At 41.8% G+C, this 27,194-nt stretch overlaps 1 protein-coding gene across 1 annotated transcript in view; it reads right to left on the bottom strand.

Moving 5' to 3' along the window:
• The window catches only part of Suclg2 (succinate-CoA ligase GDP-forming subunit beta), a 249,031-nt gene that overhangs the window by 115,526 nt on the left and 106,311 nt on the right, over positions 1-27,194 (bottom strand). Inside the window, exons 3-6 of the mRNA XM_021164922.3 lie at positions 9,130-9,229; positions 8,127-8,217; positions 2,388-2,540; positions 547-636 (exon numbers count right to left, since the gene is read on the bottom strand). Coding sequence (XP_021020581.2) covers positions 547-636; positions 2,388-2,540; positions 8,127-8,217; positions 9,130-9,229 — 434 coding nt within the window. The remainder of the gene's footprint in view (positions 1-546; positions 637-2,387; positions 2,541-8,126; positions 8,218-9,129; positions 9,230-27,194) is intronic.

The raw sequence follows: 27,194 nt of genomic DNA, 5'->3' as shown, positions 1-27,194 counted from the left end.
ATACATACACAATCGCAAATACACACACACATACATATACATATGCATTATAAACCTGCAGTACACAAACATATAAATTCCCTCATATATATGTATGCATAGATATTTCTCACATAAAAATGTATGCATGCACACACATTGTATGCATGTAATCATACACACATCATAAAACTATAAGCACACACTATCATATATGTATATATAACACTATCATATATGTATACGTAATATATACACATATGCATATATATGTATACAACTCTTTCTCATACTGATACACATCTCTATATCACTGCATACATACATACACATTTACAGCATATACACAGAATTTACACATACACACACACAAACCATTTCGATCAGATACATATACATACATCACCTCTTGCAACAGGAGAAAATAGTTTCTTGATCATAAACAATTTGGCGAAAGTTTCAGACACAACCATCTTGTGTCAGTCACAAACATCAGCAGCAATTAAACAAGTCTCTGCAATATTTCCTGAAACAAGGCAAACATGCTGTCTCCCAAAGGCTTTGTACCTGGTTTTTCAGAGACCCAAGGAAGCCCAGATTTTCTGCCATGCGCTGGGCCTGGCTATCCTTTATCCCTTCAAAGATGTCAATCTGCTCCTAGTGAAAATATATGAAATGAACAAAATTCAGAAGTCCAGTGAGAAGATTTAAACCTGAAAGCGAAGACTTAAAGCACTTTCTGGAAAGTAAGTAATTAAAGTGTGGCACCCTTCCACTGAGCTCCAAGCGAGGCTACTGCGGCTGCCTATGGGGCACGTTTTAATTAGCAGGCCATCATGAAACAGCTCTTCCAAAAACTATATAATTCTTCAAGGTGGCATGCTGACAAGACGATCTAATGCCAGTTTTCACTTTTAATTACTACACAGATGGCATTGATGAATATTTAGTCAGTTAATTTTTGTGACATCTTTTGGAAGGCATCCAAAAAAAAGGCTTTGGTGCCTAATATTGCTGTTAAGTTTGGAGTTGTCATACACAGGTTAAATATTATCTTAAGACTTGAACACTTTATTCATATGAAAATTATTAATAATAGTTTCACTCTACAAAGTGATCTGCTGTCAAAAAACAATGAATGCTATTCATGTGTATTAGTTCATGAATTATGATAGCAAATGAGACTGTTTTAGATAAAGTTAATTTTGGAAATGGCTAGACATTATGAGTAAGCCTGTGTATAAAGCTTCAATTAAACTTCCAAAGCAGTTAATCTATGTAATTCTGATGAGACTATTTTTAGAACAATCATTGGTGTTAGTACAGTATATTGAAAATCAGATTCAGAAAATAGGATTCTTCCCCTACTTAACGGGAAACAAAACACTTTCTAAAGGAAATAATGTTTCTTGTAGAAAACTCTAAAGAAATTGGGCATTAGGAACCAAGATTAAAAACTGGGTTTACTATTCCAAATGGGTGTTTTCTGCTATAGATGAGAATGTTAACTGATTAATCCTTATGATGCTACAGGATAAAAACCAAGGTAGTAGTATGTTATTTTTTAAACTGACGCTAAAGGCTTGTGACAGACTTACTCCCTACTTGAATCTGACTACTCATCTCTCTGAAACTGATCTTAGTAGGAAGCTTTCAAGGACTGAAACAACAGATTAGAATGTGAACGTCTGAATGCCTGTTCTTCTCTGGACAGTCTAAAGTTCAGTATCGACTCGATGGGGCCTGGATCACAAAAGTCTCTGGTATGTCTGTGAGGAAGTGACTACACTAAGAAAACTGGAGAGCAAAGTCTCACCCTCAGAGTGGGAGGTATCATCATCTCAGTCTGGTCCAAAAGGAGAAAGTGTAGCAGCACCAGCAGCCATCTCCCTCTGCTTCCCGACATGACATGACCAGCTGCCTCCGGCTCCTGCTGCCCTGCCTTTCCTGCCAGGATGGACTGTACCCTCAAACTATGGGCCACAATAAACCATTCCTTAAGTTACTTTGACAGGAGTTTGTCACAGCAAGCTAACTAACTAATACACAGACTAACCCACACCCAGTTCCACAAGAGAAAGTGTCTAGACCATAACCACTGTTTAAGACAGGAGTCCACCCAGTAGAAAGGGAGACAGAGCAGTGTTCTCCTGTTGGCTATTTCTTGAGTCAGACTGGAAAGAAAAAATGATGCAGAAAGAAAAAGTAGGAAAGAGAAGACAGGGAGGAGAAAGGAAAGAAAAGAGAAGCCTTTGAATACTAGACACTTCAATTCTGCCTGACGAGATTCAACATCTTCACCTCACATCTCCGCAATAGGTCCAGTGCTCCCTGCCTCAGACTCCACAACAAATGTTGAGCAGTTACTACACTAACATTCAGTTACATGGCCAGCTAATCAAACATACCTTAAAGATGAGTTCTGGACTGGAAGCTGCCACTTCCTCGATATCAACGCCCCCCTGAGGACTGCCCACTATCACAGGGCCATTATGGGACCGGTCCATTAGAATGGCCAAGTACGTTTCTCTAGAAATATCCAGGGCTTCAGCAACCATCACCTGTGATCACAAGAATGAAAAGTCCAGTTAACTTTGTGTAGAGCACATTTGAGCTGCTTGTGTATTCAAAATATCTTGTTTCATTATTTGATCTGACCAACATGTCTCTTCTCCTCCCTTCTTCATATCCTGTTATTCAAATTTTAAGTCTAAGTTGAATAGCAATGTGCAAACTACTCATGACCTAAGGGCAGAGAGTTAAGATTCTATGAAACCATCCTATTTTCTATTTCCTACAGAGCAGTAGCTGGTAGTGATGACAGCGATTGTGGATCTCGTGCGAAGTGCTGCCTCACACCCACTCCTCTCCTGAGCGACATGTAACACAATGTCACAGAGTCAGACAAAAATGCCTGATATATGTCTATATGTGTGTACATATGTATGCATTAAATAGCACCTCTAATACGCTTAAGAATTTAAAGTTTCTATAAGCCTGTACCCTCGCTCTTGAGAATATGGAATTGACACTTTTTGCTTACTCCTCCACTACATTCAAATAAAACTTTAAGTCAACAGAAAACAGGAAGAATGGAAAAACTTAAAAGGAGAAAGCAGCGTTGGGAGGCTGAGACTAGAGGAACACACCATGCTGAGCCCCACCGTGTAAATCAGGCTGGAGGCTGCAGGAACCAGGGACCCAGGAATGCCAACAAGCACGGGAGAGGGAGTCTCTGCACCACAGTGCTCTCTGCAGACATCTACCAAGCATCAGCAGGAAGTAATACCATCAACAACAATCTTGTTGTACATGTAAAATTAAATTAATATGGGAAAATAAAGCTCCAATCCCTATAATAACTGCTACTGAAAAAGAGGAGAAAACATTAGGTGGAAATCTAAAAATATATAAATATCTCCAACCTATATTCTGAGTACTATGTAACTGTGAAAGCAGAAATCAAGGCAGAGCTAAGAACAGTGTCCACTTTCTTAATGGACACTGAGGTCTAACATAGCAAACACTGATTTTCCCCAAACTAATATAGCAGTTTAACACAATTTCTATTGAAAGTTCAGCAAGAGATGTTTTTCTATCAACTAAGGCAATTATTATTTTAAGAATCGTATGATAAGGTACAAGAACAGGATACAGCACACTGAGGAAAAAAAAGGAATGAAATGAGAAAAGCAGTGTCCACAGTGTAAAACATACTGGATGCTACAGCAATTAAGTGGCAGTAGCAGGGGACTCCATGAATACAGCCAGCTAACGTTTGACAATGGCACAAAAGCAATACAACAAAGGAAAACCACATCTCTTTAAAGGGGGTAAACACACAAGTGAACATCCACAGGGAAAACACAAAGCATGGGCCTAAGGCTGCCACCTTAATCAAAAGTTACTGAAAACCAACACACACAGAAGAAAAGGAAAAACCACTACAATCTTAACAGAAAGCCTTGTTCTTAGAATGTACCAAGAGCCCAGTCCACAAAAGAACAGTGATATTTTGAACTTCATCAAAACTAAATATTTTTATTCCCCATGAAGCTCTCCTCCACTAAGATGATGATGCAAATCACAGCAACAGAACCTGCTGACACAGTACACACGCAACAAGCTGAAGCTGAGCCCTTCAGCCTTTCAAGGAAAAGCATGGTCCCTGCTGAGGAGTGTGCCACTGTGACTCCTGGTCCCTCTTAATGTATTGACAGCAAGCACAGCCTTCAGGGACAGCCTACAAATGACAAATGAGCAAATGAAGTCTGGATCTGTAGCTTCAAGGGCTGTGGCATTTTAAATTAGAGTGAAATAGCACTGCATATTTACAAAACTGGCTAAAATTTTAAGCAATGACTACCAAATGTTGGCTAGAATGTGGAGAACCCCAGTCACTGTACATCACAGATGGCACTGCCAAATATTTGACAGTTTCTAAAACAAAATAAAACAAAATCAACTGATCATACAACTACACATAACTCAAAATTTATCCCCCAAATAAAGAACTATCTACACCAAAATCTGTTCATAAATGTATAGACCGCTTTGATGTGTAAAGGGCAGCTTAAAACAATGGAGATATTAATATATGATGAGTTAAGGAATTGTGGAACATGCATATTACAGAATATTATATAACAATGAAAGGATACAATCTCCATAAATCACTGGAAAAAAGCCGATTCTCAAAGGTTACAGTATATAATTTAATTTCTACAACATTTCTAGAAAGGTTTATGTCCCTCCACATTCATGTGCTGTACCCTCATTTCCACTGAGATGCTATTTAAAGGCAGATCCTCGAGAGGAAAACATCAGTATGGTAAAGACCGTAGGAGTGGGGTTTGTGCCTTTTTAAAGGGGAACTCAGAGCTCCCTTGGCCTTCCAAGTATACAGAAACACAATGGAAATTTGACCCTCTCCTCACCAAAGATAAAATCTGAGAGAGACTTTACTTAGACTTTCTGTTCTCTAGATAGTGAGCACACCCAGGTTGTGGTAGTCACAGCATTCAACATTTTCTATTACCGAAGCATTTAGGTATATATTAATGTATTTAAATTATAACACTCCTATATAGCACGCTACTAACAACCTGAGGCATGGGCCAGGAAAAGCTGGAACATCACTAAACACAACAACAAAAGGAAGAAGGGAATCTGCAAGAAACACCGTTGCTGATATCTGGGAACTCAGCACCACATGTGGGGCCTGGGAGAATCTCAGTGCCAATATCAATCTATGCAGGTTCTCAAACGCAGGAAGACTATACCACAATATATTGTGTATCCTGGCTCTAGTGAGAAGCCCGAAGGATACTGTCTGATGACTTTAATCCCTGAACTCAACCCAGCTCAAGGAAGACAATGCAGTGAGTACTACATATCCTGGAAAGGGGAAAGCAGGGCCCTGCTGTCACTATATCTGGGGCCATCAATGGATTCTCCAGATGCCTGTCTTGAAAATGAAAGGAACATGTCAGGCAGTAGTGGTGCACACTTTAATCCCAGCTCTTGGGAGGCAGAGGCAGGCAGATTTTTGAGTTCAAGGCCAGCCTGGTCTACAGAGTGAGTTCCAGGACAGCCAAAAAGAAAAAGAAAATGAAAGGAACAGTCAGGTATGAAGTCTCCAGCGTTTCCTAAAGTCAGAATATTCTGAATCTCCACTGTCACACTGTCTATGAAACACTTAAAACAAATATATATAATTAACGTGCTGGTTAAATACTAATTACTCTCAGTGACTACAAGATTATCCTTCTAGCAAAAAAAGAAGAAGAGGAGGAGGGAGGAGAGGAGGAAGAAGAAGAGGAGTAAGAAGAAGAGGAAGAGGAGGAGGAGGAGGAAGAGGAGAAGGAGGACGACCACAACGATGAAGACAATGGTAAGGACACATTACCAGGTGCAGTGACTTGGGGAAAGGTGTAACTCTGCAGTCCATTGCTCAGCCTGCTCTGGAGGAGAATCACAAGTACAGGCCATTTCTTGCTGCATAGCAAATTTGCAGCTCGCCTGGGCTACGAGAAAGCGTATCTCAAAAACCCAATCCCAACAGAGGAAGCAGAACTACAGCACTAACACATGAGCGCTGTCACAGAGACAGGACACAGCCTGGGCGTCCGAAGAGGACCAAGAGCACCGCAGTTCCTTCCAAGCTGGGAGTGCATAATTCTTTCATTCTGACTCTTATTCTATTGGAATTGTTACATGTTCTTGAATTACAGTAAAAATAGACTTAAAAATAAATGACTCTGTTTTTTATTTTTTCTGGTGATGCCTCAATTCTCAAGAACATGCTTATCTCCAGCGAGTCAGGGACTTAGCTACAAGCCACTTTTCTGTAGAATTTTATTACTATGTACTGTGAATCTGCTTTGAGTAGACACTTTTATATGCTTTTTAAAAGTTTCACAAATTCTAATCTACAGTTACATGTGTCCAATAAAATACCAATTCCCTACAAACACAGTGCTAACTATGCTATCTATGGACAAATTCTGAGTAAGTTATGCACGTGACTGCTCATCATCAGATGTAAAGGAAGTAAAAATAGAGTTCCGGTCTGAACAGGAACCAATCAACCCCGAGGCTGACAGAGCCTGCATCTGCCAGACAGACCAACACTCAGCTTTTGGGTGTACTCCTTAGCATCTGAGATGACTTGGCGTTTCAGTAGATGACGCTAATACCTAGCAGTATCCCAACGTCCTGCTGTACTAGAGCCATGTTATGATGATCCCAGGCACTAGTGGTCCTAACAAGCTAGGCTCAGTACGGAGACTCAACAGGCCAGTTAAACAAACAACAGTGGGAAGCAGAAGATGTTCATTCAACGTGTCACACTGGGAAGAGGAACACAGAGACCCAGTGACAGCACAAGGCCATCTTTTGGGTTCTGACATGAGTTTAGAGCAAGAGGTGTGAGTAGCTATGAGGCACTTCTGCAGCGTGCTCTGGCGGGTTCTCAGAATTGTGTGGACCTTCCTGGCAGACCAGCTCCTCCCCAGCCCAGCAGCAAGCTGTGGCCTTTCCCCTTTCCCAGCACGACATTCCTGAGGAGATTCCAAGTTCCTAGGGTGCACTTTCTCAATAGCCTGAGAGACACAAAGAAGGACAGAAATGTCCCCTCCTCAGGATATCTTCTGTTTTTCTGTGTCCCTATTTTGGCTAGGATTGAGTCTACCATGACTTACTAAGGACAAGCTTTCTAAGGCTATGTCAAGAACTTTCTAAAGTTCTAAGAAAACTAAAAGCAGACTGTACCACTGAATAACCCCCTAGCAGAGCACAAGATAGAGGATGCGAGTTTCTGATGCTATGGCATCAGAGCAGGGCCAAAAAATAAGGCCCAGTTAGGATGCCCCTTTCCAGCCATACTGTCTTCAGGGTGGCCACATGTGACACTCAAAGGGCTCTGCTCATGAGTTCACAGTCTGCTACACAGGTCTTACACTTGTGTACATGAGTCTCTGCATGGTCATCGCCTTGCACTGTGGTATACACAACAGACAGCTTTGGTTGATTCACACAAGAAGACAGGAACAAAAGGCTGAAAACAGAAAGGAGGGAAAGGCAGGGCCTGGACATGGATCCTGCATTCACAATTGCACAGCAGAGGCAGGCCATTTTTCTCTGAACTTTACTTCCTCTTCATATGTATGTCTATGTGCCATATGGATGCGTGCACATGGGTGTACATGGCATGCATGCTTACTACAAGCAGTCTTCACTAATAATACACTTATAGCCCTGAGTGGCTTAAAAGTAGAGCATGAGGTAGATTTAAGACTAACCACTACAAAAGGCACTTCTAATAGAAAGGACTGAGGATGAGACTACGTGGGAAAGCAAGAGGCTTATAGAGTGCAAGGCTGCCCTACCAAGCCCTGTCAGCTCCAAGCAGAGTGCATCTGTGCTCTGAATGGAAAACTGCTGCTCTGGTCATTCCCCTCACTGGGTTTTGGTGAACGGCCAATGTACACAGCCCTTCAGGTCTTTCTTCCAAGACACAGCACTCCCTAAACAAAACCAGTATGTTGTCAAAGAACAGTGTTTCATGAGAATCTGTCAGAGTAGAGTCTACACCTCTGTTCTTTTGTTTTAAGTGCATATGAAATGACTAAGAATATCCACATTACCTTGTTAACTTTCACACCTTCTTTTGGAGTTTGTTTTGTTGCTAGATTATAACCAATCATCTGTTGAGCCAACTGTCCCACTACTTTAGGGCTAGGAGGGATAAAAAAGAGGGGATAACAAAAAAACAATTAGGGCAAATTGCAAATAATGATACAGCAGGGTTCACAATATCAAGGGTCACCTCCACCATCCTACCTCTTCACACCACACTGCCCAGGACTACTGTACCAACCCTACCTCCTCACATCCATACTGTGCAGGATACCACCTCACCTCCTCAGATCCATGCTGTGCAGGATTACCACCCCACCTCCTCACATCCACACTGTCCAGAGTACACCTCTAGCCTACATCTCCCCATTACCCAGAGAATGCATATCTTTCCATTTACAGTCTGCATGTCACTGAAAGCCAAATACAAATGAAGGAATGAGTGAATGAATGAAGGAATGCTGAACTCTGCTTCACACCCCTTTCCTCACCAAACATGTATAACGAAACAATACTGGATGCATAAGAAACTTATATTGAAATTGATAATGGATGATCTGGGAAACAGTAAACAATGAGAGGGAAAACAAGGACCACAATCAATGAAAAGACTGTAATGGGAAGAAAGCAGAGGCTTTGTGCTGGGGCAGGATGCTGGAAAGATGTTCAGATATAGGCAAGCATAAACTATCAGACCAGGCGCCACAAAGACGCCACTGGTCACAGGAACCACATAATATTTTTCATGGAAATGAGATGATGGAAATGGCATTACAGTTGCAAGCAGCGTTATTTCCCACTCTTAGGATGTATCACAGATTGCCTGGGAGAGGGGAAGTGTAATCTTCCTCACTGCGGGGTATAAAACCCTCTGATGAGAGGAGGCTCTGGGGCAAGGCCACACCTGCCAGAGCCTCCCTTTCCTCTCTGTACCACACACTGGCCCCAGCCCTAGCCCACAAGAACCCTTTCAGTCCCGATCAGGATGGGCCCTAAACCATTCAGACTTACTCTTTTGTTAAATGAACACCTCCTTTCAAACCACTATTGAAGACACCTTTTCCTCTTCCTCCAGCTAAGATCTGGGCTTTTAAAACAATTTCTTTTGCATCTGAAAAAGAAAAATCCAGACAGTAATTGTTTGAAATCCTTTCCTTACTTCATCTCTTCTTTAAAGGGGCAGGAAAAAAAAGAAATCACAGCATAGGACTTCCACACAACTTTACTAAAAGCTCCTAAATAAACTTTCAAAATGAAGACGATGAGGAACTTCAAAATAACTAAAAAAGCTTGTTTTCAGAGGACAGTCAAATACACCCACCAGTGTAGAGCCCTGATAGTCACACCTCTGGAGAAAGCCAGGCTCGAGTTCCCTTGTCTTCTGAGTGTGCTAGATAAAGCTAGGGACGCAGTACCACTTGTACTGTGTCATGACACTCCCATGTGGCAGAGGATCTAACTGTGAGCTTCGAGATGTCAGAGGGAGATGGGACTGGGTAGGAAAAGGGTTTACAGACGAGACACAAAGGCTGACTTTAATAACTGGATTCCTGGAAACTAACAGTTTTCTGAGTAGTTGCTCTATATATTGACAGGGATGGCCAAGAAAGAAGGAAATGAATTAAAACTAAAAGCAAGCAATATTTTTCATAAAGTATTGGCAAAATGAAAAAATCTCCTAGGGGAAAAAGGGTTTGAGAATATTTGTTTCTCAGCTCATGCAAAGAAAGAATAAACTCTCTGCTCCTGACCATTCAGACCAGAGTTATAAACTCAAATGTGTCTATAGGCCTGGCAGGGAAGTGGGGTGAGAAGTCACCTACTGATAAATAGGGTCTTTAGCAAGCAAGAGCTCCCTTTCCCAATTTGGGGGCAGGAGGAACGCTCCAGATCAAATGCGTTAAAACAAACAAACAAACAAATGCACAAGTCATGCATCTCAGGCCACAGCTGGCCTTGTGTTTGTGTGTCGCCTTTATTTAAATCAGAGAAGTGAATCATCTTCCATTAGGCTACCATGGTCTGTTCTGCCTGTGTTCCTTGCTCAGATAGGTGATGTTAACAGCTTATTACTTGAAACAACAGTCAGGATTGTTTTAAGGATCAGAGGAGAGCACGCTGAGAGGGAGGCGGCTCAGTAGTTAAAGTGTTTGCTCTGTAAGCATAAGGACCCAAGTTCTGATCCCCAGCATCCAAGTAAGGGCAATGGTATAAGCTTGTTATCCCAGTGATGGGGAAGTAAAGACAGGAAGTCCCTGGAGTGCAGGAGCTGGCCAGCTTCTCTAAATCAGTGAGCTCCAGGCTCATCAAGGGAACTGATGGGAACTGACTGGGGAAAACACCCAGCATCAAGTTCACACCCTGCTGCACTCACATGCACTCACACGCACTCTAAACATTCAAACAAATGGATAAAAGCTTTAAAAATAACTGCCAAAGTTCATGTTGCATTCTTGGCTGCTTCAGTTTAGGAGTCATTGCCATTGATGCTCACAGTCAATCAGGCAAAGACTGAAGGTCAAAGATCCACCAAGGTTTTACTCTAGGGAGCTATAACAAGACTGAGCACTCTGAAGGCACAGGGTCAGTGATCAGCCAGCCCATGCAGAGACTGCAGCTGTAGGGCTCATTTGCTGCTTTCCCTGCTGGACTCCTGTCTCGCACATGAACCTATCCTCCCACAGCCAAAGCACAGCTCCTTCTTGTAACTCAGCCCTGCCCCGCCTTTGACTCTTGCTTCTGCCACCAACAGGAACCATCACATCAGCAGCCGATCCCTGACTTAGAACAAGGTGGCCACCCATAAGCTGGGTGCAAACAAGCTATGGTCGCTGTTCACTCTCAGAACTCCCCAGAAGAGCAGGTGAGCCAAGTTAACTCACTGTCCATTAGGCTACTGCACAGGACAGCAGCCAGTTCATACACAGTGATACTGCACTGACAGAAACCTGGACTAAGATGCCCAACTCTAGGGCTAGGGGTGCATGCGCCTCAGTAGGAGAGCAAGCCCCGTGTTTCATATCAACGCTGTAAGACAATAAGCAAACAAAACTCTTGTAGAGGTACACAAAAGGATGGAAGAAGATGCCTGTCTGAAAAGAAGCACACAGTGCTAGAACAGCATGAAAACAAAACTCGGTAGAGGACCTGAAGTGATGATCTCAATGGCTGGTATATTCACAAAGTATGAGGGCTATCACCAGAACGATCACTCTCAGTGATGGCCAAAAATGGAAGGGAAAGATGTTTCCTATTTGTCTTCTGAAGACTTCAAGGAGAAAAAATACTGTTTTGCTGTCTGCTCAAAGGTTTAATTACAGCCCCTTCACATTCTTTCAGAGCCTCAGGGTACCCCACTGTCATTATCATCTTCAATGCCCTTGTTGCTCAGGAGAGACACTCTTCCCTCTCAGCTTTTCAACAGCACAACTGGAGTGCCAGGCAGCACCCCTAACTGACTACTGATAAGTGGCACCCCAAAGGCTGGTTAAAGCAGTTCTAGTCATCAACCTCCAAGACCCAGGAATGGCTGTAGCCTTGATGGAATTTATCAACTGGCCTGTCACTCTCTGTCCTCATGTCAAAGGTTTCCATGCCACCCTGGTGATAAGTCATGCAACCATTTTGGTGACGGAAGCCACACATCAGGACACTAATACTTGGGTTTGTTTTGTTTTGGAGTGTCACAGATAGAATCCAGGGATTGACCCATCCTAGCACAGGCTAAGGATGTGCTCTGCCACTGAGCCATTCTGAGAGCTCCTCCTCCAAGACAGTGCAAATAGACAAATGGAAAAGGGAGTCTACTCAGTCTGCTATTTCCCACAACTTGAATACCAGTCAGAAATATGTTCATTAAAATAAGCAAATGCTGAATACGGGAACTGAGCTGCCTCTAGTACATTAGATTCACGTCTTGAGGGAGACTCAAGAAGGGGTTTAATTCAACTAGTACTTACTCAAATGCCTGTTAATGGGCCAAATGCTACTCAAAGGACACCAGTCTCTTCCTTCAGTAGTTACCAAGTTCATTTCACTTACTGACATTCTTTCCTTTCATTCTAAAATCTGATTTTCCAAAAGCAAAAGCATAGACAAATCTGGTTTCCTGAATATTGCCTCCTTTCTGGTATTGACCAGAATTACAGAGGAGCCCACATGTACAGCTCACGTTATCTGGATGAGTTTACTCAACCACAGTGTAACAAGCAGGAAACTGTCTGCAGTAGCAGATTGCAAACATACATTAATAGCCATAGGATTAGACTGCAGTTGGCCCACATGTATCATCTTTACTCCTAAATGTTTTATGTGTGGTGACCTCAACAAGCAATGTGCCCACTGGATTTTATCCCTTTCCCAGTAAGTTTCTGGTCATAAAATGCAGTTTGATAGAAATCACTTTATTGTGATTTTTATATACAGATAGGGAAAAAGCCATATTAGATATAGTCAACCTACAGATACATATAAAATTCTCAAATAATCTCCAAACTTAGATAATGTTATATAGAATTGCTTAGGAAGCCCTACTATGGTCTTGCATTACTCTGCTGGCTGAAAATGTTACCTCTATCTTGACTGTGAGTGTCATTTTGATTTATTCTGATAATACAATTTTGTACCAGGTTTATGGTCCCCCAAGCCTCATTCTACAAAGTGAATGCTCTTGGAAGCACTGTTAAATATAAATGAAAAAGTTAAAATCATTAAGAAAAAAAACACTCAAAATAAATAAGACATGTTTTTATTAGGCATGTTTTATAAAAATGGTTCACTTTGCTCTTCAGAGGTGACATTCTGAAAACAAATTTATATAAAATAATGTTCATGAGACAGCTCACAACCACAATAAAAATGTTTGTCAAGAATATTTGAGAGCCAGGCATATGGGTTCATACCATTAATCTTAGCACTTGAGAGGCAGAGGCAGGGCAGATCTTTGTGAGTTTGAGACCAGCCGGGTCTGTAAAATGAGTCCCAGAGCTATATAGTAAGATCCTGTCTCAAAAATGAATGAATGAATGAATTAACAAAAAGATTGCCTGAGAATATGTTATTTTAAACCATTTTTTAACACAGTTGGCTGGCATTAAGAACTTGTACTACCAAGCTGAGTTTTATTGCAGGTTGTCTCCTTTCAAACACAGCCCTGTGTCAAATGCAGCCCATACAGTGTTACTCCAAGCACCTATATCAGCCCATAGCACTGGACTTGTTAAGAGAAGTCTAATTTCCATGGCTTGCCAACTGGAGCATAATGGGACCATCCAAGCTTTCAGTGTAGAGTGCTGTCTAACTTCTGTGTGGGGATCACCTCTCAGCAGGCTTCACAGAATCCTACCTGATGCTGCTGGGTTCTATCCCAGCACTGTAGATCTCCCTACTGCCAGATGGCAAGGGGAAGGAACAACAGAAGGCAAGAAACAAGTTGAAAGTTATCATGGAAAGATGAATTTTTTTTATTAAGAACCTAAAATGAGAAGTTGTTAAGTTTGAGGCTTAAGTATCAAGTTCCCAGAGGAGTTGAGCTGTTTTCATTAGGCCTAAGGATTCCAAATAGTAAAAGTGAGAGTCATCAATCCACAGTCATTACTGTAATATTTTCTGTACTGTGATATGTAACTCTACAGGTTGTAAGTAGGTCATGTGAAGAACAAGACACTGTGACAACTCTTTCTATATGCCCACTAGCATCCTTATTCCAATGTTAATCATATCTGACACAGCCCATCAACAGTGAGCCAGGACACTCTAGAATCAACCACCTCAATACTGTCCACATCGTTTTATTGAGATGGATTCTCAGCCTCCCACCAAACAACAAACCATCAGACTTAAACCACACATGCCTGAAATAGCAAGTTTAAATGGGAGCAAAAGATAGGACAGTCTGTAAGACAGGTTTTGTTACAGATGTAAATGTACACTGTTGTTAGTGGATATTTATCCTGGTCTCCGCAGTCCTTGCCGCCTACAGAGACAAGAACAACACGGACACCAAGTAGGGTTCACGCAACGGCTTCTTTACTTGTGGCTTTTTCCTTTACAGCTCTCTTCCCCAGCAGCTTCTTCTACTTCTAGTCCCCTTACAACAGCTTCTTTTACTACTACTAGCTTCTACTTAGGGCAAGGGCTAAACAACAAAGCTCCTATACTCTGGCAGACTGACCTCATCTAGCTCCACCCCACCTCATCCAATCAGAATTCACACACGCTCCAGGCACGAGCTCAGGTTGATCACCGAGAGGAACAGTCCAGCCTGGCAGGCAGCCCACGCATGCAACCTCACATGCTCGGGCAAGGCAGTAAACATCTTGGCCCATGTGGCCACATCTGCTTCCCGCAGATATTAATAATACAAAGTAACAGGTTTCACTGGGATAGTTTATGCAAGTATGTGACGCCTTTCTAATATATAAGTTCACCCACTTATTCCCTTCTTTGCCCCCTACTCCTGTGTCCCTATCTTGATGGTTTACCGCCTTCATTTCTAGGACAGGGGTTTGAGATTCAAACAGGAAGCTGTCCAAGGTGAACATTTAGAAATACTTAATAATATGAGTTTAATATAACTTAAATCTAAAATTTTATACTGAGTGTGATAACCAACTTATTAGACATTATGAAAAACAAGCCCTTCACTCAGACACTATGAGGGCATGATAAAACTACATTGAGCAGTTTGTTGATTACAAAGGTCTTAATGTAATATTAACACAAAACATGCTTATGTTTTCAAGGGAAAGATTTTTCATCTTGGTCCTTACAGAACTCCCAAAATTAGTTTTAAAAAAATCACTGATTTTTCATACTGATTCATTATGTATGCGTGTGTGTGTGTGTGTGTGTGTGTGTGTGTACCATCCAAATTGTGGTGGTAAGCTCATATACTCTTCTGCCTTAGAGCTGACATTATTTGTTGCTTGCATAACCATTAATACCTTGCTGATAATAAAAATTTAATGCTAAATAAAAATCACCTCTAGAAAGACTCTTCCGTTCAGTATAATATACATCTCAAAAATAAAGTCTTGTTCCTCTATATAAATTAATATGAGTAACCTCATACTTATTCAAAATAAACCAGATAAACATAATTTCTAGAGAAAAGAGAATACAATCTCCTAACACCGAGGAGCTCACTGACCCAGCTGAAGCTTAGCTGGAGCTGCCAAACACTGCTGGACTATAGACGTGGAACAGTCACCAACCTCTATGTACAAAGCATGAAGGTACTGAAGACAGCATCAGCTCTTCAGAAAAACCTCTACAGTGTTTTATGCAAATTACCTGACAGATCAAATGTCTCATGACATACATTAGTAGAAATGATAACTATGTGACATTCAAGACCTCAGCAAAACCCAGAAACACTCATGGAAGAAAACAAGCACTAACACCCAAAGTATTTCCACCATATTTCACGGTATATTTAAAGAAGGGAAGTAAGATTGAACAACAGCCCCTACCCTCTTCCAGCCCTCCCACAGAACAACAGGCAAGTCTTGCCTTATGTCTGTAAGGATTTTGCCTCCCAGCATGATGTGGGACAGTCTGCGTGGTCCATGAACATGATTTCACATGGAAAAGAGAAGACCCTGCTGCCCTAAGACAATCTCCTAGAATTTCTGTCAAAAGGACAGATAACACCCCCAAAAGGAGATTTCTCTTTTCTTCCTTCCACAAAGGATCAATTTTTATAAACCAGTGTCTAAAAATTAGCACTGTCTTCAGGACACAGACAAGTCTTTCAGTGATGCCACCTTGCTACCAAAAGTCTTTCAGTAATGCCACAGGAATAGTAAGTTGGGGGATAGGGAGGAGAAGCCTAAATTATTCCTAATAAAACCATTCTCCAGCTCTGCATGGTTTGTACTTTACACGTTCACTGTTTGCAATCTCTAATGTAAGGGCACACACAGCACCAAGTAGAGTAAGACTGTCTTACTAGCAAACAAACAAACAAACGAAGCAAAGAAGACAGTGTGGTGTGCAATGGGCCCTCTATCTACAGCCATTCATCCATGCTGGCCAAGTCCTTTGCACGGTGATATCAGCTCGCAGTTGTGGGGAGGGCACAGGAGTAGAGGTGTGAGGCACGGGTTCACCCTGCATCCACAGACAATAAGCAGAGAGAGGATGGCTGGTGCTCAGCTAGCTTCCTCCTTATTCAGTCTATGAAGAAGTGCCGCCTAGATTTAAGTTGTGTTTTCCCAGCCTAATTAACCCAACCTAGAAACTCCCTCACAGATATGTTCAGAACTTTGTTTCCTAGGTGATCCTAGAACCTATCAATGGTTAAACACAATGTTAAACACATGGGCCCATCCCTTTCCACTTAACACCACTGTTAGAGGCACCTTCGGAATAAGATTTGTAGTAAGCACATGCACTGTCTCCATTTAACCTTTGAAACAACCCACCTGAAGTTAAGGGAGTTTCTTGGGGCCACAGCTAACCACAGTGGATAATCTCTGCATAAGAAAGAACACTCAAGAGTGTGCCAGGTCTTAATGCAGTCACAGAGCATCTGAAGACTGAGACTCCACACTGACCCTGCCAACACAAAGTTTCCAATTGCACAGAAAGCTGAACTGCTCCTTTGAGAATTATCTACACTCTCACCACAGAGGCCTACACTACTCCACTTCCATACATTGGTTTTATAACATCTCTCTCCATCTATCATAGCACATTTTTTCTCACACATTTTTAAGTAAAGTGAAAAATCAGGAGAGCTGTCCTTAAATTTTAAAATCTTTAATGAGATATCAGTTATCAAAGTTTAGTATCTGCTCAGTTTCTTTAGGAAGACATGAAATTTAAATACAGTCCAACAGCCAGCTCTGTAGTCTATCATTCAACGTGCCATGCTGGAAGGCCAAGCCCCCACCAAGAAGGACACTACTATTCCTGAAAACTCACCACAAAAGGACTCTCAGGATAAAATATTTGAAAGGGGCCAGTGAGGAGGTTCAGTATGTAAAGGTGCTTGCCACAAAAGCCTGAGGACTTGAATTTGATCCCCAGTATCCATTTAAAGGAAGGAAAGGGATAACAACGCTGTCCTCTCATGTTCCGCACGTGCTCCCAAACACTACAGTAGCTCATGTAATCTAAACACTGGGGCAGCAGAGGCAGCAAGAACAGGAGTTCAAAGTCATCCTTGACTATAAATTCTAGACCAGTGTGTTCTACCTGAAATATTGACTTGGATGAGAGAAGAAAAGAGGGATGAACACAGGCAGGGAGAAGGGGGAGGAGGAGAGATGGGGGAGTAAAGGGAGGGAGAGAGGGAGGAAGGGAGGGTGGGATGAACCGTAGCACTGACAGTCACAGAGATCTTAACCCTCTTCTTGAGTCTGTGCTGCCACAAAAATATCACACCCTTCACCTTAGTACAAAACTTCATCTTAGTACAAAACTAATGACTGACCTATTTATCTGTGGGTACCTAATAAAAAGGCACGAATTCAGGGGTGCCTCCATGCCAAGACTGTTAAACGGAATCCTGCTTGAAACTTAAGTCAGTCACAGTCAATGAGAAGCAAGTATCACTTTAAGAAGTATTTAAAAAACAAACAAACTACGAACATGTACAACTTTTAGACTATAGAGAAATCGATCCCTTTAGAGATGACTTTTTCTGGCAGTGATGTTTTGCAATCTCAATGGGATCTATCATCAATAGATGGCCTTCCATGTTTCCTCAAGCCTTGCCTATCCAGGTATCATATGCTCTTCCACTTTGAATGAGGAATGAATTTTCCTGGGCACACTCACAATGTTCAGAAAAGCTGGGGCAATGCCTACAGCGGTGGCCTGATGCATATGTGATAGAGTGATGTAAATGACTGTGCAAATGTTTTCCTGTGCTATCGAAGTCACTGTCACCTGCCTGAGCCTATTTAGAACTCCAGACCTTTTCTAACCCCTACAGGGTTTATGAAAAAAAATCACCAGACAGTATTTACAAGATAAAAGCCAAAAAATATTTGCATCACAAACTAGACTGCATTATTGTCTCAAAAATTTTAGAAAACACTGCTGTAAATACTCTAAAAAGCTCAATGACAGGAAGCACAGAGCTGCAGTATTTACCAGGGCTCAAGTCATTTCTACTTCTTCTTTAGAGTTTTGATATGACCTACATACTAATGACTATTTAAAACCAGGAGGAAAAAAAAAAAACTTTTCAGATTTAAATGAAAGATGGAAAGAAAAAACGAGAAGGCTTGTTATGGTCCCAGACACAGACCATTAAGCACCAGTACATATGTGTATACATGTATACTGAAGATGAGTGCTAGTAAGGTCGCTGTTAAACACAGCCCCACACGCCATAATACCACCACAGGCAGTGAAAACTTGCCACAAATCACTCAAATAAGGAAGAAATACCATTTTAAAAACTGTCTGCCAGATCAACACGGATTCCTGAGCTGCAGAGACACCATGCAGCCATCCCTGGCTTAGCACCACCTCTTCCTATCTCAGACGGGTGTAGAGGAAAAGACAAAGACAGGAGTAAAATGCTGTTGCTTTAAACTTGTGGTGGTTTGAATAGGTATGGCATAGACTCACGTGGGGCATGGCAATATTAGGAGGCATGCCCCTGTTGGAGTAGATGTGGATTTGTTGGAGGAAGTGCTTCACTGTGGGGGTGGGCTAGGAAGTCTAGTAGTGCTCAAGTACCACCCAGTGTGGAATAGTCTCCTGCTGCCTGTGAATCAAGATTTAGAGCCCTCAGCTCCTCAGCACCAAGTTTGCCTGCCTGTTGCCGTGCTCCCCAGCAGAAAGATAATGCACTGAACCTCTGAAACTGTAAGCCAGCTCCAATTAGATGTTTTCCTTTATTAGAGTTGCTATGGTCATGTTGTCCCTTCACAGCAATAAAACCCTAAGACACAATGCAACAGCTGTACTGCTGTTTTAAGACCAACAGGATATCCTTGGTCCAGGGAGCATGTATCTACAATGGCAAAAATCATGGGGGGCGGGGCTTTCCATGCAGGTACTTTGTGGGCACCTTGCCTGAAGCCCCCAGATCCCTTATGAGCAACAAAAAGGAGTAGCAAGCCCTCATGAGATGGTGCCCAGCATCAATAGTCTCAGCACCAAGCAGAACTGTTCAACTTCTGTGACCACATAGTTCCATCCCTCTTATGGCCCTTCTAGGTAGAAAGTGGATTATCTACTTTATAATCCATAAGGATTAGAGTGGAGTGCAAATGTTCTTGCCTATGGGGCGTACAGCTTTGGATCAGAGCTCCCTTGCAACTACAGGGTCTGAAGCCCTGTAGTTGCCTGCAGGAAAGGGAACATGGTGGGACAGCAAACTAGAGGTTGACACTTGCTGGCATGTAGTGAAGCCAAGTTAACACATCACACCACAGTCAACACTGACCACATATTCCAAGTATACCACAACTCAGTTAATTTCCCATCCATCCTCTGCAGTGCATACTGTTTTTGTAAGATCAGAACTCAATTCTTTAACATCAAACCCCAAAGAAATACTGTAATGTGTTAAAGGTCTCGGAACAGAGGATATTTCTTCAAAACTGGCAGCCAGGAACAAATGCAGAAAAGATACAACATTGTAAACCCCACAGCAGTAAGTGTGGATGCACAAGCATCTTTGTGGTGTGCTGACTTAGAGTTCTTCAAAGATACAGCTGGGTCATGTGGCAGTCCGTTTTAGAATCTGAAGATTTCCATACTGACTTCTCTGAGGGCCATACCAGTTACATTCCCATCCTGTCTTCTCGTATTCTCACCTGCGTCTGTTCCTTTTCTTGACAACAGCCATGCTGACCGCAGAGATAGAACCTCATGGTAGTTCAATGTACATCTCCTCAATGGCTAAGGGTGTAGAACGGTCTTTAAAATCCTTACTGGCCATTTATATTTCTTCCTTGAGAACAAACTATTTGGTTCTATTGCCCATTTATTGATCGATTTGCTTTCTTAGTGAATGGATAAGGAGAATGTGGTAAGCAGACCAAATAGAATTTTACTCAGCAAAATGGAAAGTAAAAGTAAATGGAACTTGAGGTCACTGTAAGCAAAATAAGTCAGACTCAGAAAGGCGGGTATATTTTATTTTACAAGTACAATGCAGGTTTACATAGATGAATAGATGTATTAGTGTAGGATGGGTGGATGGAAAATAGATGAGACAGGCAGACAGATAAAGATACAGGACATCAAAGTAGAAAAGAGATGAACAACAAAAGGGAAGGAAGAACCTTAAAGGTATTCAAGCATATGTGCTAGGAGGGACTGCTTGAGGGTGAGGGACACAGTTAAAAACTATAATGCCATACAGTTATGAGGGTGCAAAAATGAAAACTATTATTCTGTAGGAAAACAAACGAGAAAAATAGATACCACAAGGAGCAATAACATAAACCACAAAACCGCTCATTTTAAGCTGCACAATAGGCTGTGCTCATCCCTCCATCGTGGAATCCCCAAATAGTAATAGTTCAAGGGCAGACTACTCCCTTTACTACGTGCACGGCTGGCCTGGTTAGTTTTAACTGTTACCTTGAACCATCTAGAATGACCCGAGAGAGAATGGCAGTGAGGTTTGTTAGGCTGGTCTGTGGGCATGTCTGTGGCTGATTATCTTCATTACAGTGGGGTGAGAAAGCCTGCCCATGGGCACAATTCCCAAGGAAGGAGTTTCTGAGCTGTGTAAGAGCAGAGCCAATGCGGTGCTTCCTGCTCTTGACTGTCACACTCTGGCTGCCTTGGCTTCCCTGGTATGAATGACTGTAACAAGGAACTGTGAGCACAAATAAACCCTTTATCTCCTAAGTACTCATTTCAGGGTATCTTATGTAAGCAAACGGCCAAGCCACTAAGACAATGGCAAATATTCTGTGAATTAAGATTCCCACCCACATTGCAGCAAAAGCAAGCCCTGGAACCTTCTTCAAGTTTGGAGATAAGACTCAGCCAGTAAAAACTCTTCTTGCTCTCCTTGAAAAGGGCCCAGGTTTGGTTCGCAACATTCACATTGGGTGGCTTACAACTGCCTGTAACTTTAGTTCCAGAGGATCCAACACTGTCTTCTGACCTCCTTGGAGGCCTGAATGCATGCAGTATACATATATACCCTCAGGTACACACAGAAAGAAACATGCTGAAAGAAGATGAAAGCCCACTCCTTTACCATGTTTACCTGCTGCATGTACTGTGTGTTCAATGTGGTAAAGGCAGTAGCCAGCCAGGGTACTGGAGCCACACAGCAACTCTACAGGGCAAAGGCAGCTTTTCTACAGCAGAGAGTGGTCAGCATGGGTGTGTGAGAGACAGCCTTGCGTCACATTCGGTAAATAGATGTTCTAGTTTAACTCTGAGGGCTGGAAATGCCACCAAAGCTCCCTAAACCTCAGGTTCTTTCTCTGTAAGGGGTCGGGGGGGGGGGGGGGAGTAACAGGAAGTGTCTCTCAGGCTCTGTGACTGCACAGTGCCAAGCAGTGAAGCAAGCAAATAATGAAGACCAACTACTCTAGGTTTTAGGCCTCCCTCAATCCCTTGATCTGGCCCAGACATTTCCTAAGCTAACCCCTCAGCCTTTTTCTCAGCAACAAACTGCCTCTCTGCCCCTCTTGTGACTCGAGCTTGCACAGGGTGACAATCAATACAGGGTGTACCTAATGTCACTTCTAATCCTCCCAGTAACCACATAACTCAGAAACCACCGTCCCCAGTTCACCGCTGACACTGAAGTGGCAAAGACACTGAGGATCCTGCTGATGGGTGCCCCTCAATCTTTCCTACACACTTGCCACCCAATGGAGGTCTCAAGTGAATCTGCCTGGCTTCCCCAAACAGCAGGTCACGAATGACGACTGACAGACCCCATACTTTGCCCACGTGCTGTTACTAGAAATCTACTTTAATTATGCAGGCTGCCAGGAGTGCAAGCTCACCTACCACGGGCCCATCTTTGCTGCCACTACAGCCAGGACCAGGTCCTATGTATGCCTTGTGTTTGGTGATCTTGGGGTAGCTTTGCTCCAAAGCAGAACTTACAGATGGTTTTCAATGAACTTGCTTTTAACAAAGTAACAAATACATGAAAATCCATTTCCCCTCATAACCTTTGAGTTCACATTCCAATGCTTGGTGTCCTACTTCTAAATTTAAACCTTTAATTCACTTTCAAGAGAGCCTTTGATTAAGGTTCAATCAACCTAAGTTGGACACTAAACTCCCTTCAGTAATCAGTACCACTTATGGATTTAATTTCCCTTAAACATCTGGAACAACATTTATAAATCTAGTATATCCATTTTCTTTTAAGTGCTTCAAATGTCTGATACCACAAGTAAAACCTTTGTGAGTACTAAGTTGCATGGGCAATTACCTAATAAACTGAAAAGATTCTGTGAACTTTAAAGCACTATAATAGTATTTATAATCAATGTCAAAAACTTTATCCTTCAACATAAAAGTCACAAAGTAATGTCAATTACTCAACAAGGTACATAGAGCAGAACTGCTATCTACCCAGTCACTGGAGGAAGGACCAAATCCTCTCAGTGGAAACCCATAAGAAAACCAATGTAGCAGGTCTCTAACCACTAACAAGTATTGACCCTCTGTTTACTAAATTTTAGATTCTCCTGGGGCTAAAGGCTGTAAGGACACACTTCAAATTTTATGTTATAGCTAAGGTCATGAACCACAAACATCTTCATCTCAGCCAAGTGAGCAATTTTTAGTTCTTGTAGAATCTGTGTGTGTGTGTGTGTGTGTGTGTCTTCTGGGACGAGGTCTTTCTCTGTTCTTGAATTAGCAGCAGATAGCACTGGGATACAAGTGCATGGCTGCCACTGCTAGCTTCTTCAGTCAGGGTTCTAAGAACTGAGCTCAAGTCCCTACACTTGTGTGGCAAGCACTTTACCAACTAATTAAGCCATTGCTCTGGCCCCCAAAATTATTTTAACAGTTGACAAGATAAATGGAGACCCCTTTCAGAGAAGGATCTGAAACACCCTGGGCTCATTCAGGTTATACAGCTCTGCCTATGTCTACTGAATTCTACCTGGTTTTAGCAGACAGAAGTCAGAACTGTCTATCACATTGTACGTAGGTTGTCTGTTTATTTTGGAGGCATTTAGAATTTACTTTTCTCTTCCCTAAGGATCTTAACACCATTCCATAGAATCCTTTATATGTAATAACAATATTTCATACTTCTATGGTTTTGCCATGTGATATAGGGAGATGAAATTCAACACCCTTAGGGTACTTTAACAAATTTGGTGCTAGCCTATTTTAAAATTTTATTTCCTTAGTAAACTCGGAGTTATTTTCATTTTAGATTGTCCCAAAAGTATAGTATTAAATTAAATTCAGCAGGTAAAGGATCAAAATTTTTAAATGATAACTTGAAAATTTTTAATAAAAGCTTACTTGTTACACAGAGTCCCAGGGTTGGTGTCATAACCCCACAACCATCATAACCCGCCACGTGTGTCTCCTGAGTTACAATGACACCAAGTCACACTGGCTATAAGTTAGTCACAAGTCCACAATTAGGTCCACGGTAGTGAAGGCCCAAAGACTAACATTAAAGAATGGAGAGGCATTTGAGGACTCGGGTGCTGAGGAAGCCAGGAGTGTCTCTGAGATGATGAAACAGGCCTGCTGGGGTACCAACGCATGCACCCTTAGGGGAAGGGAACCTATTGAGTGATTTACATGACAGCATCCGAGAATGTAATATAATCAAGAATGTGGAGGCTGGAGTCAGAAGAGATAGCTGAGCAAATGATCACACTACATGGTTGCAACGTGTTAAAGAAAACTGGCATAGGACAAGAGACATGCTTCTTGCTACTGAAGAAATGTTTTCAGTTAACTGGACTGCTATTTGCTCCAAACAACTCCCAACTGTGATTTTAGATCTATCTGGAGGCACAGCTTCTACTATGGCCACATTTTCACTGGACAAATAAAACTGAGAAAGAATTTCCTTCCTTGGGTCAAATCTACACAATTTAATCCCATATAGTCTAATAGGTTGGTGATGTTGTTGTGACTCCAAAGCAAAATGTTCCCCAACTGGAGCATGTGTTTGAACATGCAATTGTGGAAGGTTGTGAAACCCTAAGAGTGAGAACCTCACCAGAGGAAGCTGTTCACTAGGGACGGATGGGGCTTGAAGACTTAGAGCTTGCAGCACTTCCTGCTTCATCGTGCTACCACCATGCTTTCCCCACCATACAAACTGTAGCCTTCCTTTAACTGCAATCCAAAATAAACCCTTCCTCCATTTTGTCAGGTACTTAGTCAAAGCAAGTCAGATAATTAATATTGACACTTTAAGAATTGGTAATATGATTAATGCCAGAGAAATGGCCCAATGCATTTAGTGTTTGCTGCCAAGACCCATGCAGTGAAAGAAGAGGACAAACTCCCAAAAGCTGCCCTTTGACTTGCAATAGGCACTTAGTGGCCTACGAATACATGTGCACACGAACACACACTCATGAACTTACCAGAAATTAAAATTTTGAAAATAACTACTAATATGGTAAAGTGGACAGCCATTTATAATCAATTTATAATGGATAGAGATTGTACCTCATTTCTAATGAAGACTGTATTTATGAATTAATACCTTTTGCCTCCTTTCACATTCAAATTTATATTACAGGAAGGTTTTATTTCCCACCACATCCTGGTCACTATGATAAACAAATTCAAAGAGGCAGAACTAAAAATTGACACACTTCTTAAAATAAATAGAAGATATAAATTGCTTATCATTTCACCAAACAATCCTCTATACTTATATCTGTAACTTATCTTACTCTAACGTAAAGCTGAAAACAAACTCAGAAAAGCCAATGTTCACCAGCTGTAGGTTCATGTGCTACATAGCTAACAGAATTTAAGTCAGTGGTTTCCAGGCTTCGTGCTTGAACAATACAATAATACCAATGTCTCTGCAATTGTAATTGTTGAGAAATGCCAAAGTAATAAATCAAAATTTCAAAAATTACAAATGGGCTCATTAGGCCTTTAAGAGTCATACAGAGGATTTCGATGCCCATCTAATCTGGATGCCTCTGACTTAATAACTGTTACTAATTCCATCAAGCTTGCCCTTAGCTCACCACACTACTTTGAACAACAAAATCAGTGCCTTTGCTGTGCAAGTCTAAAGAATGCTGATCAATCCACTTGTGCATGAACAAACTGCGCCATGTTCCCTGGGTCTGTGGACAGTGAGAAATTTCAATGTTTGCTGTGGCATCCGTTATTGATGTTTTTCCTTCCTAAGCCTGTCCCTTTGACCTCTGTGTATTCAGGCCTGTTTCCTATGTGAGCTTATAACTACTTGTTATTATGTGCAATTACATCATGCTGAGTGAGAGGACACCCCACAAGCTGTTAGCTATATTAACTTAATAATAGATTTCAGGGTGTGATTTCCAATTAATTTCATTTTCCATATGCACATGCAGCTCCATGGGATGCCAAAATTATAGTGTAGCCATATGGTGCCTCATAAGTAACAATTAAAACTAATTTTCTATTCTTTGACACACACATACACAAATTCATACGGTTTAAATGCCAGGGAGAAAATTGAAACTTCAACAGCATCTGCAGCTCTCTAGAAAGAGGATGTCCCACTTTATATGTCTGAGGCATGGCTAATGGGACTCCTGGCCTGTCTGGGTAATGTCTGCTACCCCAGCAAGCTTTTAGCACACTGGATCTCCACTAGTCTCACCCCGGAGAGTGTCTGAAGAGCAGTTTTTTTGAAAGTATTGGGCCTTGGGCCTTGGGCCTTGTGTGGGTGATGTGAGATGAAAAGCAGAGTTCTGTTTCCTTGAGAACCAGTTGATTTCCTGTGGCCTACTAGTGACTTTGTTCCTGCCGCAGCTGCCATTGCTCTGGGATGAGCAAACACTGCTCCCTCTGGAAACAGCCTGGAGTGGAACTGAGTGCAGAACACAGGGTATAATTCTGTCAGTCCTCAAGAGTCCAATTTTGGCAAATCTATCAAGGGGATTGCAAACAAAACAATGTAAGACCCTATTCATGAGGAGCTTTGTGACGGCAAACAAAGAGCTTTGGTTGTATTAGTGTTTCACAATTATTAGCTCTAAATTTGCCTTTATGAGCAAGCACACAACATCAATGTGGATCTCTTCTGAGGAGCCACCTAACTGCTTTGCTGAGACATGATTTATCAGTTTACTTCATTTCGTGAGGAGTCTCCTCCCCAGGGACCCCCAGGACTGGAGTGGCAGAAGAACCTGAAGAGTCAGAACAAGAGGGCAGAGGTCCCTTCAGACTCTGGTGTGAATGAAAGTGAAACCATCTTCATGTCTTCATAGGGAGTATAATAGGTAAAAGCCTGAGAAACTACATGAGCACACTCAGTGGGAGCTGGGCGTGGCAGCTGGAACCCCAAGCCAGATCCTTGGCTACATAGCAAGACCAAATCTCACAACTCAGAAGGAAAAACAAACACTTTCTCCTTGGTGGGCAGGTAGATGATACCATGGCCTTTGTGTTGAAGTCAGAGGACATCATCTCAGAACTGGTTCTTTCCTTTTACCATGTCATTCTCTGACATCAAAGTTGTTGACTTTAAGACAATATTTACCCATGGAGGTATATCTATATCCATCTACATCTACATCTCCTATAGGCCTATAAAGAATTTTTTGAATCATAGTAAAAGTAATACAAATATTACTATTTGGTATAAATAATGTTTACCTTTGCCGAAACCATTAGAACATCAAGATTAACCTCCATGCAAACTGTAGACGTGGGTGATACTGCTGTGTCAGTGCAGGTACATCAGCTATGACAAATGTAGCATTCTTGTGGGGACACTGGCAAGCAGGAAAACTAACGTGCCAAGGCAAAACTCTTTAGCGTTTTTGTGAACTTAAAGTTGTAGTTCAAATTTTAAGTTACACAGATATATGCTGACTGACAGACACAGACATGGACACAGACATATCAGCTTCAAAAAAGCAGAATATTAGCCAAAAATGGTGGCTTATACCTCTTATCTCGGT

Source organism: Mus caroli, unplaced genomic scaffold (assembly GCF_978045245.1).
Source record: "Mus caroli unplaced genomic scaffold, Mus_caroli_1 scaffold_7, whole genome shotgun sequence".
NCBI lineage: Eukaryota > Metazoa > Chordata > Mammalia > Rodentia > Muridae > Mus > Mus caroli.
The sequence above is the reverse complement of the archived record's forward strand: the minus strand, read 5'-3'. Positions and strand labels throughout refer to the sequence as shown.